This window comes from Anser cygnoides, chromosome 1, assembly GCF_040182565.1.
Source record: "Anser cygnoides isolate HZ-2024a breed goose chromosome 1, Taihu_goose_T2T_genome, whole genome shotgun sequence".
In the NCBI taxonomy this organism is placed as follows: domain Eukaryota; kingdom Metazoa; phylum Chordata; class Aves; order Anseriformes; family Anatidae; genus Anser; species Anser cygnoides.
Window position 1 is genome coordinate 137,459,826 of NC_089873.1, and position 17,659 is coordinate 137,477,484.

The window sequence follows — 17,659 nt, forward strand, 5'->3', positions numbered from 1 at the left end:
ATTATTTCTGAAGGATCTTCATAGATCAGATACCAGATTCTGATTTTCTGGAACACCATGTTAGAAAATGTTTTACTTCAACTGCAAAAGCAAATGTGATCTAAAATTATGTCTGATAGATTTCAGGCTGGAGATAAAATTCAGGCTGGTTGTATCTGTCTCATACTTTTCTGTTTGAATATTAAATACTTTTCCACCTTGCACAAAGCTCTTTGATGCTAGGTTTATGTGTGGGAGGAAAAAATGAGGAGGTAATTTAGCATGAATAAAAATTAAATGGGCAGGTGGAGGACACTAAACTATTCCTTTGTATGTATAAGTACCAGTTAAATCACTTCTGACACAACTATTTGAAGTCTTTGATACTTCTAAATTTCAATGTAAAACTGCACTTTCAATAGCAGGGCCCCAGTTTGATATGAAGTTTTAAAAATGAATAAAAAATAGACAAGCATCATATTTTTCAATCATTACAAGTACGTTGCAGATAAAATGCTTTTTTCCCCTGTTTAAAAATTCCCTAATTGAAGGTTCCATAATAGAAGTAATCGCTAGTAAATATTAGAGGCTCTGAAGTGCAGTGAAGCACTTCATGAAGTTTCTACTCAGAAGCAGAGATGACTTGAATGAGTGAAGGCTGGAAGTTATTCTTACATACCCAGCTTAATCTTTTTGAAGTGGCCTGTAGAGATGGCACTTGCTTAATGTTACCACTAGGTTGATAGATAAAATGTTGTATGGCAAATCTAATAAAATCTGTCCTATATATTCTGAACTTTCAGGAATTCTCTTGCAAACCTAATAGTCTGGGGAAGATTACTTAAGCCTCCACTGAATCATCAGGTTCACTGAATCAAGCCTATCTACATCAGATTATGATGATTAGCATCTGTCATCCGTGTCTGTTCTTAAAAGAGTTTTTCCTTACTATCTTTATCCTTTTTCCAATGAGGATAGTCTTGTCTGGTCTTCATAACCCAGTCTGACTTAGGAAAAAGACTGCATCTCCAGTCATATTGTGTGCATTAAAGTACAAGAGCGTGACCAGAAGGTGAACAGCTCAAATTAGGGTCTTACCACTATCAGCTTGTGAAAGCATTTAAAAGTAGAGATGTGTTAGTTTCTGCTTGGACTCAGCATTCACAGACCAACACTTAGCTCTACTATCCAGAGGACACCTTGATGCTGTAAAGATTCCTAGTTATGATAGTAGGCATGTATATGCAGGCTTTGCTCTTCAGACTAGACACGACCATCAATGAATTGTAGGATACATTAATCAACGTAATTGTTGATATACCTCTTTGCTAGTTTTTCTTATCCAGATGTTCTTTCAACTTGTGCTTGGCAGTTCATTCCCATTACACTCCTGCCTTTAAGGGGTCTCGTGGGATTCTGGCTTGGACTTTCTTCTTTTAACACTTCAGTTTTGGGTGATCTCATCCATTGGCTTCACCTGCTTTCCTGCTGTGAGTTGTGAGCACAATTTGTCTCTCTTGTTCCAGCAACCGTTCTTCAACCGTTTTTGTGATTTAAAAGTTCTTTTAAATCACAATATGCAGAACTGAATAGTCTAACATCTTTGCATTGTTAGCTTAAAGCACTTGCTAAGATTATTTTCTCCCAATAAGGCAGTCTACTTTTTCCTTACAACCCTTTTGCTTTCATTCTCTTCTTCCTAACAGTTGGTATCTCAGCAAGTATGAGGACTGTCTTGTGTCCCATCTGTCACATCCATGCTGTCTTCAAAGTATTAATGCTATACAGTGTTTATAACAATTGAACTTAAACTCTGCTTTTAGGCAGCAAAACTGTCTGTCTTGTTGTTGAACCCTGGGAAACTTCCCTACCTCGATGTACTACAGAAATTTACTTGTTAACATTTTTCTATCCCCCCTTTTCTTCCCCATTGCCCCTCCACATGCATATTTTACATTTCAAATTTGTACCACTTCTGCTTTCCCTCTTGCTGTGTGATCGCTGTCTCTTGCAGTGTTGTAAGATCTGCTGTTTCTTCTGGCCTGAGCTAGTCTCTTTTCAAATTGCTTTCTACTGTGTCTCTTTTGCTAACTTTCCTGCTATTTGATCAGATGTTTTATATAAGTCCTTTGCCCCATATACAAGTCCTTAACACACTGGACCACTAGTGCAGATCTCTGCTGAGAGCAGTTTCTGTTACAAAGATGATGATAAATTAATGAACTAGAAATTCTGAAATTAGCGTCGTCAGCAGAGTTTTGCATTACTTCACTTCCGATAAAGCTTAAGTATTAATTATGTTCCACCTATTTCTTTGTCTATTAGTGAGTTTGTGAATTATTTCTTTATATTTTTTCTTTTCTGCTTTTGTAAGCTTCTCTTTGCAAAGACAGATTTTAAAAATGCCAAATGAAACATCAGTGCTACAGCAGTTTAATGATTGCTAGCCTGGAATGGCCTTGATGTAGAATCATTCCCCACAAATATACAGCAACATATTTATTCAACTGATTTTAATGTGACAGTTCCAAAATTGTTCTAGAGAAACTACAAAGTAAAGAAGCACTCAACTATCTCTTTATTCAAGTTAATGGATATTTGTTCTATTGAATGCAGCAGATGTGTTTATCTTTAGTGAGAACACATATCACTGAGTTTAGCTTTGCTTTTCCAAGATGAATTTCTGATGAATGTTTTCTAGTTATACTGGAAAAGCTCCATGATTTAGCTTTGGCCATATAGGCTGTGAATCTAGTTTTGGGTTTCTGGATCCATTTTCAGTCCTACTTCAGTTGAAAAGACTGTTTATAGCCATTTTTATAGCCTTTCCAATAAGAAATAGTCTTCTTAATGAAGAACTAGAAGGAGGTATTTCCCAGAAGGTCAATATAAAAGAAGTTAGTCACATGATTTAACCTAATCCAAACATGGATTTTCTGAAATGATCATGAAGGTTTAAAAAATGCTTTCTGCCTTGATTTCCTTATCCTCCATGTATCTGTCAATTGAATTTTTCTCTAGTTGAGTTTTAGAACTATATCCCTGCCAAATACAACAGCTTTTGAAACAGTTCAGCACATTTTCTGTGAGCTCATATGTTCGTCATGCATACAACTTGAGCGATTTCTAGGATACAAGACATAATACTGTTTTTGTTTGGGGATAGTAGGTATTATAACCAAGGGTGGAGAGGGAAAGGTGTGCCATTAATGCTTGCCTTTTTTTTTCTTGCAAACATGCTTGTTTAACCTTTTGCAGAGTTAAAAACCAGAATTAGACATACTTTCTAGATCTGCAGCATGTCATGCAGTATTTCATCTTTCAGGTCTATTTGAGGCTGTAGAAACAATGGTAGCAGCTAAACTTTTTTTTATCACATTGTTAGCTTAAGAAAGCAGAATGATACTGTGCTAAAATATATAGCAAAATAATAATTGATATAGAAGATAAATATTTGAGAAATACGAAAATGCATTTTCTCCCAACTCTAAGTAATCAAGCTCACTCAGAAAATTGTGATGCTCATTTTGATTTGTGTTGGAGTTATTTGGCGCTTAAAGTGCTTTGCTCTTAAAATGGAAGTCTTTGTGTTTCTAAACTTACTTTCATCTTTTTTAAAAGGTTGACTTAGGTTAATGTAGAATTGTTCAATAAACTAGATTCTCAGAGGAAGCTTCTTATTTTCAGTGAAATGAAAACTTACAGATCTTACTAATTTTAGACAGATGACCAGCTCTTCCATGTTCTCTCTGAATATTTAACTGTTGCAGAATTTAGATTTGAATGTATAAAGTTGAGGGTGTGACTTTATCTATTTCATATATATTTATATATATTTATATATATAAATATATGTATATATTAGAGTTGTGTTCTGCCAAATAGGTTTGAGATCCATTTTGAGATTTGGAATGCCCAGCAAAATACAAAAATACAAAGAAAGATACGGTACTACTTGGGGAGGAGGAAATAGAAAAATGTGTTATTTGTTTGAAAAAAAAACTTGAGATAATGTTGCAAGTTCCTTTTAGAACACTTTACTCCTTTTTATGATTGACTCTTAACTGTTCTGAAATACAAAATAAATGAATGGGTAAATTATACACAGTATTAACTAGCCAAAGTGAAGCATGCTTATGTTCTGTAACATCCATATGACATTCAAATACACATTACTTATATTTAACAGAGGACATGTTTTCTTTACTACAGAGACCTTATTAAGAAGCTGCTTGTGGTTGATAGGACAAGACGGTTAGGAAATATGAAGGTAAGCATAAAACGTTAGGTGTAATGCACAAGGTTGAAAGAATTCTATAGGAAAGATTTAGAATAGCTTTTGTTTTTATAAGCATGAAATTGAGATACATTTTCCCATACATGACTTCATTTGTGCAATCCTAAATGCAAACTTTAACTCCTCATTTCTGGAATTTGTACTCATAATGTTTGGATTAATTCTATTTTTCATGATAGTCTTCTCTGCCTTCCCTCCTCCCTCCCCCCCTCCCCCAACCAATTCTATTTGTTTTTGTACATTTGAAGACTTGCATTAGACTAGACACACAGTGCTATGTCCTGTGAGTCCTCCAGAGAGCCAGATAACTTCATTCTTTTTTTGGAGTTGTTTAATCCCAGAAGGAACGCTAAACAAATTAGAGGCTTGATTATTTTAAGAATATAGAAATTGTTTCTGTACCGTGATGTATAGTCATTGTCTTGACAGTTTGTTTGTGGGGCTGCACTGGGGCAAATAACTTCCTGTTACAATTTGACTTCTGGAGGAAATAGCTTAAAAGACAAAGCTATGCCCACAGGTCTCAGGTAGCATCCCAACGTACCTCAGAAATACATCTCTACCTGTGATATGCCAAGGCGACACAAAAAGCAATCTTGTGAATTCTGTGAGGTGACCTGTTGTAATACTGCTTCTAATGTCAAGAAGACAATGAGCTTACTTGATTTTGCGGCTATGTGGCAGCGGTGGTTGGTTGTGCTGTGAGAAATTAGCTGTATGTGAACTAGCTTGGGTACATTAACAGACTAGACAAAGCACCTTAAAAATTACTGTAGGTTAATACACCCTTCTAGCAGAATACATTAGTCCTGTGTTTGTTGGTTGCTGTGGTCACAATGTTGTGGATACCTAAATTAGCTGTTGTAATCTTCTAGTTGTTTAGAGACAGCTAAAATTTCCATTCCTCTGGCCAGGATTGGTCAGAAGTTTGATTTTTGTTGCAAAGCATGATTTAGGTTGCACATAGCTGAAGAAGGTAAAAGATGTAGTCACCCAGGTTCCTTGAACATGCAAGTGCAGACCCTAGAACCCACTTTCCAAAGTTCCTTTTCAGAACCTTTTTTACAGCACAAACTTACACTAATTAATAAGAAAAGCTGGAAAATAAGTATTTTCCTTACCTTTCCAAACTTTTTGCAGTATTTTTCTACTGGGAGGAGGGAGATTAACATCAGACCTTCACAAACTCAAAATTTAGGAAGTTACTGGCCGATGAAAATTCTTATCTTTTGATAGTTTCAAAGGAAAACAAACCTTGGTTTAATCAAACATGTTTGGGGGCAGGTGAGGGGGGGGTGACAGGGGATGAATGCGGCTGGTTGCCTTTGTGTTTTTTAGTCTGTGGTTATTTAAGGTATTTTTAGCTTGTTTACTATAAATGGCTAAAACGTCAAAATCAAAAATTGTTTTAATTTGAAGTGGGGTTTTGGGGCTGGGTGGCAGTGGGCCAGTATTAAGTCTGATCCTTTTCTGTAACCAAAGTTGGTTTAGAAAAAATTATATCTGGTTGGACATTTTCTGATGAAACATTCAATGAGAGAGAAATTACTCTCCGTATTGCCTTTTTGGATAGGTGCACGGATAGTCCCAACCCATGTAAAACTGAAAAACAAAATAAAAATAAACAACAACAAGAAAAAGTACAATATTTTTTGTTCCATGGGGTTGGATGTGGTGGTAGCTTGAATGCTGTGCATTAAAATTGTGACAAGGCCTGAGACAGAGAACCTGCAGTTTTTCCCTAGTGCTTAGATCCTTGAGAATGAGTATGTGCTTGAACAATGTTTTATCTTGAAAAACAGATGATGTTTTTGCTCTTTTTGTACAAAATCAAGTTAGCCAAGAGAAAGTAATCATTACAAGACAATAAGGCCTTTAACCGTTTATCTAAAATGAAAACAAATGGCTTTATATGTGTACTTTTACAGCAGTATTTAGAATATCTTGTTTTCAGCACTAAACATCTGTAATATTTGGTAGAAGTATTTCCTGGCCTTGACGTTTACTTTGCACACCATCAACCCACGGTTATTTTCTTGATTAATGTAAAAAATAATTCTTACTCTAGAAAATGTGTCTGACTAAAAGACATTCTCTAAAACACATGAGAAAACAAGTAAATAGAACTGCAGTGAATGGTTTTGTAGGTATTTAATGGCTAATCTTCATCCCCCTTGTGTCAGAAAAATGCTGAAAGAAAAAAAAAAAGACTATTGCTGGAACTCAGGATCTGTTAGGGAAGTAACACTAAATTTATCCTGTAGACTCTTTTTATTGATTATCACCTGAGAAAAAAAGAGATAAAGTTAAATGAGCCATTAGCCTGTTTTGATGCCGCAGTTCTTAGGATGAAATGCTTGTCTTGGCATACATATAACTTATTAAATGGTTGGGTTGTTTGTTTTTTTTCTTAAAGAATGGAGCAGATGATGTGAAGAGACATCGATGGTTCAGGTCTATAGACTGGGATGCTGTACCTCAAAGGAGACTAAAGGTACATTCTGTAAAATACTGGACAGGACATGACAACAAGAAATTGTTCATTTAAACTATTCTGTTGAGGATTTGTTGCTCTGTGTGTGTTCACATGCATGCGTGAGCAGTATATGCCAACATCAATAATTATATGCGTTTTTGTCCTTTTACAGTACAGAATGATATTATTTGATTGTCTATTTGCAATTTGTCTATGATACTCTTACAGGTAGCAAGGTAGAAAAACCCTAGTTTGTTCTGCTCAAGTAAGTTGATTAGCATTACATACAATGAGCTTTAATCTTCAGTTGTAGGGTTTTGTATGTAATTGCTGTTGTAGGGAATGAGGGGTTGTTGTTGTTTCTTTTTCTTCAGTGTATATATGTGGAAATATTTTACTCTGAGTTTTATTTTTTTCTGCCAAGTTCAACTCAGGTAAATGCTTTAATAAAATGTAAAGCATATGGGAGTAGGAGGAAGAGAGAAGGTGAGAGAGAAGGATTTATGAATGTAATTCTAACATACTTTTTAACAGCACTGAATTCTAGTGTTATATGAGGGCAGATGTTTGCAAAAGCTATCAACACTGTAAAAATGCTTTTTAAAGATCTTTGGAAGTAAAACTGCCTTCCTTCTTTCCTTCCTCAAATTTCTGACTAGTACGGTTTCTTATAGCAGTGATTTTTAGTAATATAGGTTGCCATATACAGTCAGTGCAGTACTGATTACATGTTTGGTTTTACTTTTCTTTGCATGAGTTTCTTAGAATGAATTTCTGGGTAGCTATTTTAAATTGTGTTTGTGGACAATAGTTTAGAGGTGAAAATGTTCTTGATGTATTCTTGTAGACAACATCCTAAAGTAACACTGTAGCTGATTTTTTCTTTTCTTTTTTATGTTGGGATTGCTATATCCAGTTGATGTTTTACCTAGTGGCATTGTAATTAAGACACAATTTTCAAATTATTTACTGTAAATTCTGGTCATGAAAAACTGCAAAGAACACAAATCGTGAGATCATATGTTTATAAGTATTTCAACTCTGAAGTTTACGACAATCTACTCTATTACAAAATAGATAGCAAACAAATAGTATTAAAAACCAGAATGTTATTCTTGGATACAAACACCCGTTGTGCAAAATTTTTATTTTAAAAAAGTCACTGTAGCATTCAGATTATGAATTCAAAATGTTGTTTCTTATTCTTTGTGATGATTGAATTAAACTGTTAGAAGTTGAGATGCTGTTGAATTATACTTCAGATCAAAGACATAAATTGGCTCAGAAATTTACTTTGTTATTGTTAGAGGCAGAGTCAGTTTTCAAAATCTTAGTCTATTACATACTGATGAAAAGGTGGAAAATATGAAATAATGGATACGGTGCTCCACTTTCTCTCTTAAAAAGTCTGAATTGTCCTGTTGTACAGATGAAACATTGATTCACAGTCCTGATAAGATCTCAAACGTCAGTATTAGGCAAATAACATTGAAGGCTAGGAGAGAGGAGAGAAAATAATTCTGTCAGTCTTAATTTCTCTCTCTCTTTTTCTGTACCACTTCACAAAACTTGTTTTCTTGTCAGTATGCTTACAGAGAGGCAGGAATATCAGGCATCCTCTGTGGTGAAGCAGATATCTCTGAGTTTTCTTGAAGATCCATTCTCTATAGGCCTTGAGGTTCTTTGGCTTTTTGGAAAGCAAGAATCAGACTGAAGTGGATTTAGGCCAGGCTACATCTTCCCGTTACTTTAGAAATAGCATTTCTGAAGTCTTCTGTCAGTTTGGGTAGTTGTCCCAGCGTAGGAACCTTTGAAAATACATTTTCAAGTTGTTTTTGCAGTTGCACGTATCAAAAATGTTTGGGTACGCTGGAGGATTGTGGTTATGAAGGATTAGGATCTGGAGCACTGTCCTGAGTACCCCTGGTTCATATTGTCTCTCTGGAACTGCTTAAACACGAGTAGAAGCTGAGCTTCTGGAACAGAGCTGATTCTGCCCATCTTCTTAAGTATCTGTGCAGTATGTTGTGGCTGCCATGTTGCCAAAACAGGGCTTTGCTTTTGGTTGAAGCTTGGTCATTACTGTCTGTAAGGACCCTTTCTTTCCATTTGGAAACCTGCTAATGGCATTGTTTCAAACTAAGAAGCCAAAAAAATCAGATTAGATCTTAGAGACGGAAGACTGGAAGACAGGCTTTTGAGAAAATGGAGAATATTGTTTTGCTTTGTTTTGTAGTTTTTCCTGTCATGTAACTTTTCTTGGCCAGTTTGGTGGTTGTCCTTAAGGTGTTCTCAACCTAGAGTGGTTTGTTTGGCTTATGATGATATTTAAGCTTTCCATGTCACTGAGAAGGGGATAGAAAGCTGAAGGTCTCTTGAAAGAAGAAAAGTTTTTTATCCTACGGTAAATCCTCTAATTGATTAAGTGTCCTGGAGAGGCGGTTTATCTCCTTCCTGTGGCCAGAGAGTCAGAGTAGTCTTGATGCTAGATAGAAGACAAGGCACTAGAGGTACAGTGAACCTGGTGGGCAATACTACAGCTGAAGCTGAAGCGAGCAATGCTAGAAGTCCAAAGGATCCTCTGAGGAAAGAGATAGAAACAGTTATTTCCCTTGGCACTTCCAGTTTTCTTAAAAAGATCCATTTGAATTAAGATGCTTTTACAGACATCCTTGTGAAATAACTTTTTTTTACAGTGCAGCACTTTCTTTACATGCTTTGATTTACTGCTAGGCTAGGAAAAAGCACATTAGGTAGTGTGAGGCAAGCACAAGTGAGTCATTTCAGCCTCTTTCAAAGCAATCAGCCTGTTTGAAAGCAATGAAGAGAAGAGGAGGCTTTCTCTTTCAATTACAAAGCAATTACCCTCACTGCTATCATGACCCTTCTTTAGTTGAGAAGGATCTGATGGTGATTAAGCTCCTTGCCAGCTGATCAGAGAGGTAAGGAGTGAGGAAAGAAAGTGGCAGATTATGCTGTAAGAGAATGTGCCTGGAAGCTTAATTGCAATAATATTTTGAAGTAGTCAATTTCCATTTCCAAAGCAGCTAGAGCTTGAGTGCTAAATAAATAAATAAGTATCTGCATTATAAGTGTCCTTTAACCACAGTATTTAACTGCAGATAAAGCTTTGGAACCTGACTGTGTTGCTGTAAGCTTTTCTCTCTCACACCAATCAATATTGGTGAAAGAGAAGAACTTCTATCAGTATGTACACCACCCCTACCACCACCACCACCCATTCTTTTTCTTAGTTCTTTACAGAACATCTGCTTTAATGTGATGGAGTGTGGCTGATTGAGAAACCGTACTAAATTCTTTTTGCGCTTTTTCTGACTAGCCTCCTATAGTGCCGAAAGTATCTAATGATGGAGATACTTCCAATTTTGAAGCTTATCCTGAAGATGACTGGAATAAAATGCCTCCAGTACCCCCTAAAGATCTAGAAATTTTCAAGAACTTCTGAATGCTACATATGCACTGGACGAGGTATGTCCAAATGTCAGGAGCTCGCTTCAAAACGTTGCAAGTCTGTGAGTGAGAGCCTTGTACAGGAATTACATCTTCTGATTAATAATAGTGATTAATGCTTTCATACAGCTCTTAAAACCAATATGAATTGGCCATAGTAATAGACGATATAAAGTAAACTTGAAATAATATGTTGTAAAGCAAGCCTGCCCAATGATAGAGATAATTTATATCATAGGCTTTGCTGTTTCTATAGTGATAGTGATCCACTTAGAGATATTTTTTGAAGTCCTTTCATCCTTAAAATTTTTTCAATAGCTTGTTAAAAGCAGATATCTAGATTGATTTGGCACATAACAGTCACGTTCATTTCTTGATTGCGAGATTTTTGTATTAAGAGTGAAGACTTTAATCTGACAACCTTGTTCCTCAGAATAATTTTATACCCTGGATTCTGTCTTACAGCAATGAAAGACTGATAATTTACATTCAATTCACATGCACTGTGTTGTGTTTTATATTTTTTTCACCTCTTTTTCTCTTAGAAACTGGAAGGAAACTGAAGCGAAGAGTAAGTCTGAAGAAAAATGGATTTCATATTTCAATGAAGACCACCTTTGTGAATGAGAACGATACTGCATTCAGATGTGAATATGAGAATATCTTAAATATCTAAGGAATTGGAGGCAGGCAAGAATAATTTTTAGCTGTAAACATTCGGCATTAGTTTAGTAAATTGTAATATTGATAGTCTACTCTGAAGTAGACTGACTAAAATGGTATATTAGGATTTTTTTTTTTTTAAGTTATGGTTTAGTTAAGTTTCCTGCTATTCCCAGATCCTTTTTGCATAGTTAACTCATAGACTTAATTTTATAAGTTTATACTAAACTTATGTAATTAAAAGCACAAATTAGTGTATATGTATATAATGAATACAATACAACTAAAGCACAGGAACTGTGCAAAGATGTAAATTTTTGTATTTTTCAGAGTCTACAATTTTTATTTTTCAAATAATGTTTTTCAAGAAGTTCTCTAGGGATAAAAATCTTAAAAGGAAAAATGAGTTTTTCATCATCTTATATACATTTTATAATTCTTTGTAAAAAATAAAATAAAAATAATTAAGTTTTAAATAAGATTTGTACCTAAAAATTCCAATGCCTCACACTTGCAACCATAGTACTTGAAAGCAGAAAGACAAGGGCATGTTTTATTGTTGATTAAGATACATCTTAATGGCTAATCAATGAAGTTCTGTTACAGTGATGTCTCTATAAACCAGGATATTGAGTGAAGTAGACTGTCTGGAAAAGTAATTCCTCACATAACAACTATCTGTAAACATGCAATTCAGTGCATATTCATAAAAGGGCTCTCACTGGCTTTTAAGGGGTTGTGTTCTCTCAGGCTTGTTGTCTTCTTCACATGTAAAGCATGAGCCATAACAGACCTTTTCCATTATTGACATGCTTGTTGAATGCTTGGGACTTCTGAATATAAGAGGTAACACTAAATATATATTAGAGCCTGAATTTTCTGCTTCTGCTTTTGGAAATGTCCTAAAGTCTCCACTGCCAGGAATTCCACATGTACAGAGTTCAAACCTTAGACATAAGGAATCTTTTTTTTATACTTTACTAACAGCTTTCTAGCAGATTAAATACACTGTATTTAGGAAGTATTTGCAAGACTGCTTCATTTTAAGTAGCACCAAGTAACAGTATGTGCATCTGTATGTATCTGTGTATATGAATACGCGTAAACATGAAGGTAAATTGTATACAATTCAAGATTTTTTCATATTTCATATCATGATTCTTGTTTTAATGCAGGGAAATTGATTTTGAAGTGCTTTGATTTCAAAAAGTAAATGCATTAGATGTTGTATTTTTATCTGACTTTTAGGAAAGCTACAATGCTTAGATCTTTCTTTTTTTCCCCCAGAGCTCATCAGCTCACTGGAGTTTTACAACTGTGACTAAGAGCTCTACATAAAACTACTTAATTAGATGACACAGACAGTTTCTCCTATAAACAGTTTTCTATATTTATCCAAAATGCCATAAGAAATGTAGGCCAAAGATTAATTTTTCTGAGCTAAATTCTGAATGCTTATAAAGAAGGCATTTTACTAATAGCTGATAAAATTAACGTGTTTATAACTTTACGACAGATATACAGCTGGGGTCTCATGATGGAAAAGTTACCTCCAGTTTCTTTTGTTTAAGAAAGTCTTTCTTTAAACAGTGCAGAGGTGTAGTAAAATAGTAGATGTACTTTGAGAGCTTACAACTTCTAGCTTATTAGATCTATTTCTTTATCAAATTTAACCTTTTAAAGAGACTGTATAACTGGCAAAAATGTACAATATGTAACAAAATTGTGCTACTTCAGAGCAGTAGCTCTGGAACATTACAGAGTCATCCTGATGTTATGAAGTGTCACAAGTTGATGGCCCCAGCTGACGATCAGTGAAAGCTGTGTAGTTATATATAATAAAATACAGGAAAATCCATAGAAAATTATACTTATAACATGGTAAAATTACCTTGTTCTCCCGAGAAATGAATCTGGTCTACTTTATTTGTATCTGTGGAGTTAGTTATTCCAAACCAGTTGGAGGAACTGAAGTATGTAAAAACAGCTTACATTGTCTAAGAGAAGAAAGCACAATTTTGTGGGTTTTTTTTTTTTGTTTTTAAGTGTAAGCTTTCAGTATTTTATGGAATTTGAGTACTACAAAAGCAGCTTTTTATTTAAAAACATATGTACTGCAACAACCAAGTGTCCTAAATATGAGGGTTTTGCTTTGTTTTGTTTTTCAAATTTAAAAACTGCACTGAGTTTAGGTCTTCAAAGCTGAGGAAATGAAGTTGCCTTTGATTAATGTGCTACATTGGTGGTCAGAAGTTTTGAGTGTTTGAACAACAGAAAATAGTACATCTTCTTTCTACAACTCTTATCCATTGCTGGCAGTGGATGCACTCGCTATGATAGAGACTAAAGAATCAAGTAAAATCTTCTTAATAATGCTAATCTGTTGACTTCACATTATTTTCAGAGCCATGTGTACATATGCCTAACTACTGACCTCGTCAACATGCTTTCTAGTACAAAACTCCTTTCAATTTTTTTAAATTAAAATAATAAGAAACCTTGTTTTTGAAATGTTATCTTAAATGATCAGTTTTCTCTATAATCTTGAAATTAATGAGCTGTTATTACCTTCCCATTTTATTTATTTGCACAAGTGAGTTGGTTTTATTTTTAAGTCTTTGCTGGGACTTCATGGACCACTAACATAGTTCTGTCTGAGTGCTCAAGTAGAAGTTCCCAAATACACACTGCACTAAGGACTCTGGTTTTATTTTTTTTTTAAGCAAGCTAGAACACTTTTTATTTTCCATTGAAGTTTCTGTTCTCTGAAATTCATTTTATTATGATTGCTTCTGTTAACATGTGTTTTTGCATATAGACTTTTGCGTAAGGACTTTTTTTTTTTTTTGCAAGAGCCCATAGGCCTTTCATATTCTGCTTTGGTGAACGAGAATGTTAAACATTAAAAAAGCAATCTTTATTTTTGAGTTTTTTATATAAATATATTTTTAATTGCCCAATTCGAGGTTTTAAGTGATAAATGTGCATTGTAAACTTAATTGCCTTGTAACCAAATGATGAAAATGCTTCATGATTTAAATGGAGAACATGCTGTAGATTTTCCTGTATATTAGCTTGATCAATGAATATGTGTGCTACTGAGCTTTAACTAATGTGATCTTCCACTGTAGAAAAGTCATTGTTAATTGATCAAAATATAGGTACTGAACTATGTTTAAATGGATCAACAGGGATTTCGCAGGTTTGATAGCAATTAAGATATGGCTGTTCCTCAGCCCATCTGCTTACCATTCAGAAGAGGTGTGATGCAGTGCTTCCTATGCTATAGAGTTATTTTTCAGCTTTCAATGACTGTAGCATGATTTCTTTTTGTACTGTACTGTGTACAGACTTCCCATGTTTTGCACTTTTCTATGGCAAACCTGACTGCTTTATAAATACTCTGTTGTGGTAGAAAGTAGTGGTAATGATAGCAGGCATTTGTGTACTACATAACCAGTTTGAAACGCTAGACTTGCGAGGTTAACTTGGACTAATGTTGTATGTTGCTGGTTGCTTGTTGTAGCTCACATGTATAAGTACTGTTCAAAGTTACAAAGTCAGCCCTCATTGCACAATGAAAATCACTGTGATCTGTACATAAACCCTAGTAAAATTTTATTGCTGTTTAATTTATGTAATATCTGTCAAATCTGGATTCATTTAATAAACCTTTATAACTTTTTAAATGTTTAAACCTAGTTTGCTTCCATTTATGGTGGGAGGAGGTACAGGTTCTTCATCCAAAAATTGATGAAAGGGAGAGGAGTAGAAAAACAATTGTTCCTTCTTCTCAGGAGTTAAGTCTTTCCAGAGCAAGACACAAGTGGTGGAAAATACTTCAGTTGGCATAGAAGTAGTACCAAGAAGTACATTTTCCAGTTAATTTCAGGTAGTGATCTGATACTGAAAAGCGTTGACTTGGACTTCTCATTAAACTGTGATTAAATGACCCTAGCTGCTTTGACATTTTCACAACTTAATGACCTGAACGCTGTCCGGAACACTCATTTCAATCTTTGCAATCATTTCTTAACACCAAAAATATTCTTATGATGTCAGGCACACTAAACTAAATCTTTTTTTCCATCTTTATCAAGAACTTCAAAAGTCTGCTTTTACCAAAAAATATTTAGCTGTTGGTTTTAAATTACTTCTGCTGGTCCAGTTGTATTTTATTTCTTACCCACTAGATAGGTTAATCTTGCAGAGGTAAATATGTAGGTATAGAACTGACTGGATACAGTAGGGACGAGTTTAAGGGGTTTTTAACAGTTTTGTGCTTTATTTCTGCCTGGCTTAAATCTATATTGTGTGCATTGGCATTTTTCTCTCATTAAGCACTGTCACGTGCTTTTAAAAACTGGTAATGGAAAGCGAAGAACACCGCAATAAGCCCTGGCAAGCTTTTAGTCATGTCTTAGACATGAATCAAAAAACTGCTCAGTTAAAACATACCCAGGACACTTGCTAACATTCAAGAATTTGGTATTTGTAAAGAATTTGGTTTGGCATCTATTTCTTACCCCAGCCGTTTGTCATGTTGTAGAGTTTTTGTTCGTTTACTTTAAGCTGAGTACTGTATGTTTTTTGGATTTACCTGTGATTCAGAATCTTCTCCAACAAAGGTCATTTTAAATATGTTTTTTCACTAATGAAGGGCAGGTAAGTTTTGCTGGTCTATTTTTGTTTCCCTGGATCATATTCTTGTAGTATTACTCGCTGACCCCAAATCCATCTCATTTGCATGATTCATTAACCTTTTTTTTTACTGTAAAAAGAAATGCTGAAACAGTCTGACAAGAATCCTCTATTCTATGACGTGCTAAATAATTCAGTGTTAGCCCCACATCTTAGCTCTTGATTTCACTGTTAAGTAGTAACAGTATAATAAGAAGTGGTTGAAAGCAACTGTCACTTTTGCAGCTCTGAATCTTGCCCAGTGGTTTGTGAATCTGTATATATTCAGATATCAAACTCTTCCATCTGTGAACTCTTGCCTTCAGACTTTCAAGCTGCTTTTCACAGGGATAGTAAAAAGCATGTCTCCGTAGAAATCTATAGCTTTCACTTCTCTCTTCTACTTCTTTCTACCTACTCTCCAAAATATACTGCATGTGAATCCATGTCAATCTTCATATTTATCCTGTAAACCAGGAATATTGTAAAGCTTCATCAAGCTGAATTGTGTTTTTTTTTTTTTTCAGCTTACCCAAATATTTTTCTACTTCTCTCCAGGAAAATTCTAAACTGTGACAACAGGAAACTTCAGTAGTAAGTAGGGTGGAAAATCAGCGTGAGGGGCACTTCACTAACAAATGTTTATGTGATTGGACTGGAAAGGGAGGAGTCTATACTGGAAAGTTGCATTCTTAGAAGTACGTGGAATCTCTAGTATGAGCAATAGAATCATAGAGTATCCTGAGTTGGAAGGGACCTACAAGGATCATTGAGTCCAACTCCTGGCACCACACAGGTCTACCCCAAAATTCAGACCATATGACTAAGAGCACAGTCCAAACACTACTTAAGCTCTGGCAGGCTTGGTGCCGTGACTGCGTCCCCGGGGGAACCTGTTCCAGTGTGTGACAACCCTCTCAGTGAAAAACCTCTTCCTGATATCCAGCCGGAACCTCCCCTGTCACAGCTTGACACCATTCCCTTGGGTCCTAGACTTACCTCAAATCTTAGTCCTGAATTTTACTGTTGTTTAGCTGGATAGGTCAGGAGTAAAAACAGGTGCTGTGATTCTTGAGTTTTTTGTTTTCCCAATTAATAACTATTATGTGCATGGCTTTTTTTTTTTCTTACCATCTTTCAGATTTATGAAAAAAAAAATCACAAAGACATTACCAACTGTAACAATAGTTAAAGCTGGCCAAGAGTGACGTTTGAGAACCCTGTCCACCATCACTCCCCACATCCTCCTTGGAGTGTGAAACCTGTTTACTGCAAGTTGCAGTTAGGGTTTGGCATGCAGAATAGGAATGCACAATAAGATTAAGCTTCAGTATCGTAGTTCTAGAGAATCTATCCAACTTCTTGCAAATTTTCCTTAAAGCAAAGGTGTACTTGCTAAAGCATGCATTTTTAGAAATGTTAATTATATCTAGCGACAAGGTATGGAAAGTATTGCTTTCTTTTATTTGAATTTTGCATCACAGAATCACAGTTTGGTTGAGGTTATAAGACACCACTGGAGACTGTCTGGTCCCTCCCCTGCTCAGTCAGGGACTCCTAGGGCTGATGGCCCAGGACCATGTCCAGGTGGCTTTGGAAGATTTTCAAGGAGGCTCTACACCCTCTCTGGGCAACCAGTGCTCCGTCATCTGCACAGTAAAGAAGTGCTTCCCGATCTTCTGGTTTGTGCCCCTTGCCTTTTGTCCTGTCACTGGGCACCACTGAAAAGATCCTGGCTCCATCTTCTTTGCAACCTCCCTTCACATATTTATACATATTGATAAGATCCCTCTGGGCCTCCTCTTCTTCAGGCTGAACAGTCCCAGCTCTCAGCCTTTCCCTGTCCTTTGATCGTCTTTGTGGCCCTTAGCTTGACTCTCTCTGGTATGTCCATATCTCTCTTGTACTGGGGAGTCTAGAGCTGGGCACAGTGCTCCAGGAGTGGCTTCACCGGTGCTGAGGTAAGGGGAAGGATCACCTCCTTTGTTCTCCTGGCAATGCTTTCCTTAATGCAGCCCAGGACACTGTTAGCCTGCTTTGTGTCCACCAGGAATGTGCACTTCTCAACAACCTCTATCCTGAAGTCTCTGAGA

At 35.7% G+C, this 17,659-nt stretch overlaps 1 protein-coding gene across 2 annotated transcripts in view; it reads left to right on the top strand.

The window, feature by feature from the left end:
• The window catches only part of PRKX (protein kinase cAMP-dependent X-linked catalytic subunit), a 59,542-nt gene extending 44,959 nt beyond the window's left edge, over nucleotides 1-14,583 (top strand). For both annotated transcript variants that reach the window (XM_048081150.2, XM_066982754.1), the window contains exons 6-9: nucleotides 4,192-4,249; nucleotides 6,693-6,770; nucleotides 10,093-10,241; nucleotides 10,769-14,583. In XM_048081150.2, coding sequence (XP_047937107.2) covers nucleotides 4,192-4,249; nucleotides 6,693-6,770; nucleotides 10,093-10,218 — 262 coding nt within the window. In that variant the 3' untranslated portion in view covers nucleotides 10,219-10,241; nucleotides 10,769-14,583. The remainder of the gene's footprint in view (nucleotides 1-4,191; nucleotides 4,250-6,692; nucleotides 6,771-10,092; nucleotides 10,242-10,768) is intronic.
• Nucleotides 14,584-17,659: the final 3,076 nt, after the last annotated feature.